This window comes from Notothenia coriiceps, unplaced genomic scaffold (genome assembly GCF_000735185.1).
Source record: "Notothenia coriiceps isolate Sejong01 unplaced genomic scaffold, NC01 NC01_scaffold00015789, whole genome shotgun sequence".
Taxonomy (NCBI): Eukaryota; Metazoa; Chordata; class Actinopteri; order Perciformes; family Nototheniidae; genus Notothenia; species Notothenia coriiceps.
In genome coordinates, this window is record NW_011348490.1 from 1 (window position 1) to 4,017 (window position 4,017).

General features: G+C 38.8%; 1 protein-coding gene across 1 annotated transcript; it reads right to left on the reverse strand.

Moving 5' to 3' along the window:
• Nucleotides 1–1,177: 1,177 nt before the first annotated feature.
• On the reverse strand, nucleotides 1,178–3,770 carry nedd1 (NEDD1 gamma-tubulin ring complex targeting factor). Its single transcript, XM_010775500.1, has 3 exons — nucleotides 3,597–3,770; nucleotides 3,316–3,382; nucleotides 1,178–1,590 (listed from the first exon to the last, which is right to left on the reverse strand). Exons 1-3 carry the CDS (start codon nucleotides 3,689–3,691, stop codon nucleotides 1,486–1,488), a joined length of 267 nt encoding a protein of 88 aa, XP_010773802.1. The 5' UTR covers nucleotides 3,692–3,770; the 3' UTR covers nucleotides 1,178–1,485.
• Between the last annotated feature and the right edge of the window lie 247 nt (nucleotides 3,771–4,017).

The following is a 4,017-nucleotide window of genomic DNA, read 5'->3' on the forward strand; positions in this document are numbered from 1 at the left end:
GGGGGGGGGCATGGAGACTTTAATCAAGGGCTGAATAATGAAAAATGCTGCTTACCTCATTATCATTAATTAAAGTTCCAACAAATGTCATTTCAAAACCCATTCAGTGAACGTGACAGGGTGAGAAAAACAGATAAACAATACAAATATATATTTAAATTGTCAGTTAATGTTTTGATCTCAAGGTTTAAAAATCATGTTTCTCAGATTTCTTGACTCACATTTTTATAAAGCCGGACGACCTCTGACCTCAGAGGATTCGCCATCGTCTCAAACGGCTGAAAACACAAAGTACATTAATATTCAATCAAAAATAACCACGAGGATAAACTATCATCAAGAATGACTACTTTTACTGTAACAGAGTATTCATACACTCGTGAGTACAAGATTGGAGTACTTCTACTTTTACTGAAGTACAAGATCTGAGTACTTCTGCTTTTACTCAAGTACCAGGTCTGGTACTTCTGCTTTTACTCAAGTACCAGGTCTGAGTACTCCTTCCTCCTCTGAGGAGATATATATAGATATTTATACTAATTATACTTGTTATAACTGTTTAGTATGTGGTGTACTTTGTCCGGTGCCTCCTCACCTGTCGCAGTGACCTCTGCTCTCAGCGGAAGAGAAGCTCTAACTCGATCAGTCTTATTACAAATCGATTAAAACCCGGTCCGTATGCTCACCTAAAGTTGTTTAGCATCATATTTATTAAGAATAACGTGAAACGGAGCTTTTATATTTCAACTTTAGTACCGAGCTCGGTGGGAACAAGCAGGAAAAGTAAACAACCAAAGAGTCGCTCAACAGCCAAAGAGTAACCCGCGCAGAGATGGTAATCCTCCGAAACAGACCGCGACGGTTCTACTGATGTCCGCACATGCGCACTGACGCTTAAATGAGCAGCTTGTGTAAGGCGCAGAAAATAAGTAGAAGTAAATAAAACAAATATATAACATTACAACAAAGTAAATATTTTTAGAAAGTGTATTATACTTGCCAACTCCATTTACAGTGTGTAAATAAACGGATTACACAAACAAAAACATAAAAGGTAGGATATTTTTTATATTAAGCATCCATATCAAATAACTTTTAACAGGTTTTTAGCCACTTATTTCTAACTTTACCATAGCCTTAACAATTTAAGCAAACATCTGCTTCATTCAGTTAAAATGAGACAAAGAAAACCACCTTTAAATATGCATATTCTTTATTCTTTAAACAACATCTTTCCTATTAATAAAAACATTATACAGGCACACGGGACATGTCCGTCTGAAGGGGTGAAATATCGTGTTTTAAACATCAGCTTCTGATGGTTCTGTGTGTTTGGCTTCAGTTGGACATGTTGGTTCTTCAGCTGCAGAACACCCTCCCTCACATCGGGGCTGAAAACAGGCACAATCATGACTTTTCTTTTGTTGCTGAGATTGGCAGACTCGCCCCACATCCCATAATAAGCGCTGTGATACTGATCAGAGGTCAGTAGTTGGTCTTCAGCCGGCGGTTCTCCTCCCTCAGTTTCTCCACCTCCTCCACCAGAGACTCGTTCACAGAGTACTTCTCTACCAGACCGTGGATCTCGTTCTGAAACAGAGACACTGTTAAACAAGTCTTTGAACAAGTATTCAGAATCCCTTTATTAGTCCCACAGAGGGGAGATGTGCAGCGTTACAGCAGAGCCACAGACAGCTTAGTGTTGCATATCTTACATGCATTAAAAAAGTACTAAGTTATAACATAATAAACAATATGCTAAAAAAAAGATAAAAACTAAAAAAGTTACATAATTTTCAAAAATCCAGATCAAAAATCCAGATCAAAATACAAATCAAATCCTGTAGCAGTTCTTAGGATTTAGCAGCCCGGTATATATTACAGTTATTAAAGATGGCATATGTATATATTGCACATAGTTTGACGGTATTTAACAGCAGCAAGCCTAAGTCTATTAAACAAGTCTTCGAACAAGTCTTTGAAAAAGTCCTGAACAAGTCTTTAAACAAGTCTTCGAACAAGTCTTCAAACAAGTCTTAGAACAAGTCTTAGAACAAGTCCTTAAATAAGTCTTCGAACAAGTCCTGAACAAGTCTTCAAACAAGTTTTTAAACAAGTCCTGAACAAGTCCTGAACAAGTCTTCAAACAAGTCTTAGAACAAGTCTTTCAACAAGTCTTAGAACAAGTCTTAGAACAAGTCTTTAAACAAGTCTTCGAACAAGTCCTGAGCAAGTCTTCGAACAAGTCCTGAGCAAGTCTTCAAACAAGTCTTAGAACAAGTCTTTAAACAAGTCTTCGAACAAGTCCTGAGCAAGTCTTCGAACAAGTCCTGAGCAAGTCTTCAAACAAGTCTTTCAACAAGTCCTTAAACAAGTCTTCGAACAAGTCCTGAACAAGTCTTCAAACAAGTTTTTAAACAAGTCTTTGAACAAGTCTTAGAACAAGTCTTTCAACAAGTCTTCGAACAAGTGCTGAGCAAGTCTTCATACAAGTCTTAGAACAAGTCTTTCAACAAGTCTTTCAACAAGTCTTTAAACAAGTCTTAGAACAAGTCCTTAAACAAGTCTTCGAACAAGTCCTGAACAAGTCTTCAAACAAGTTTTTGAACAAGTCCTTAAACAAGTCTTCGAACAAGTCCTGAACAAGTCTTCAAACAAGTTTTTGAACAAGTCTTTGAACAAGTCTTTAAACCAGTCTTAGAACAAGTCTTTGAACAAGTCCTGAACAAGTCTTTAAACAAGTCTTTCAACAAGTCTTTGAACAAGTCTTTCAACATCTATGATACGATACGATAATACTTTATTTGTCAGATCAAGTCTGAAATGTGACTTGCGTCCCAGCAGCTCCATGTCCAACATCAACAGACACAATACATGAAACACGCACATCTCTTTCAACAAGTCTTCAAACAGACAGATCAAAGTGTATTCATCCTGACGAGGACATGGTGAGAGACTGTCTTGATGTTTATGTACTGGAGGAACTGACATCTGTTGTGAGACTTCATCATGACGGGTTTAAGAATTGTTGGGTTTCACTGGTTGAATAATAATAACAACAATAATACATTTACATAGCGCTCAAAGCTCTTACGGCATATTTATAGTTGGATATGATATCTATCTATCTTCCTGAATTTTTTGCACTTTTACGCTGATAATACTTTGACTTAAAATGAAGTATTTGTACACTAAGGTATTGGTTTACTCGGAGCATCTGAATACTCCTCCCACTCTGGATCTAGGCCTGTTCCCAGATCTATCATCACCCTCCCAACGTCTCACAACAAGGAGCAGAAAGAGAAAAGGTCCTACCAGCTGGATGTAGAACTGCCGCACCATCTCAACCTGGAGATTCACGATGTCTCTGTGACACACATCTCTGAGGAGGAGGAGGAGGAAGAGGAGGAAGAGGAGGATTATATTAACCTCCTTGTTATTGATATTTAACCTGTGCTTCTTCTAGTATCATCATTATACCATTTGTACTTCCCTTATACACATTTAATGTCAGATATGGGTTCAATGTGAATTACTTTAGTTAATATGAAGTGTTGAAGCCTTTTCAAAGAAGCACTTAAAGGTTGAGGGTTCACCTGAAGTCCTCCAGAGTTTCATGGATCATGTTCTGGATGAAGTGGATCTGAAGGGAGGAGAGAGTAGCAGCTGCTCCCTGACCGACCACCTCCATGATGTTCTGGGAGAGGGAGGAGGAGAGGGAGGCTGCTGAAGGAGAGAGAGAACACCGTGAAGGAGGCTAATGTTGGGCTATAAAGGAACTACAGCACGGTCACATGACTTCACCACCGCTAAGCTAAAGGAGGCTAATGTTGGGCTATAAAGGAACTACAGCACGGTCACATGACTTCACGTCACCATAAGGCTAATGGGCTATAAAGGACCACGCTAAGCTAAAGGAGGCTAATGTTGGGCTATAAAGGAACTACAGCACGGTCACATGACTTCACTTCACCACCGCTAAGCTAAAGGAGGCTAATGTTGGGCTATAAAGGAACT

Coding starts and splice junctions, on each gene's coding strand:
- nedd1 (XM_010775500.1), bottom strand. CDS start 3,691: ATGGAGGTGGTCGGTCAGGGAGCAGCTGCTACTCTCTCCTCCCTTCAG. Junction 3,383..3,596: donor GAAACTCTGGAGGACTTCAG/GTGAACCCTCAA, acceptor CCTCCTCCTCAG/AGATGTGTGTCACAGAGACA. Junction 1,591..3,315: donor GGCAGTTCTACATCCAGCTG/GTAGGACCTTTT, acceptor TCTCTGTTTCAG/AACGAGATCCACGGTCTGGT.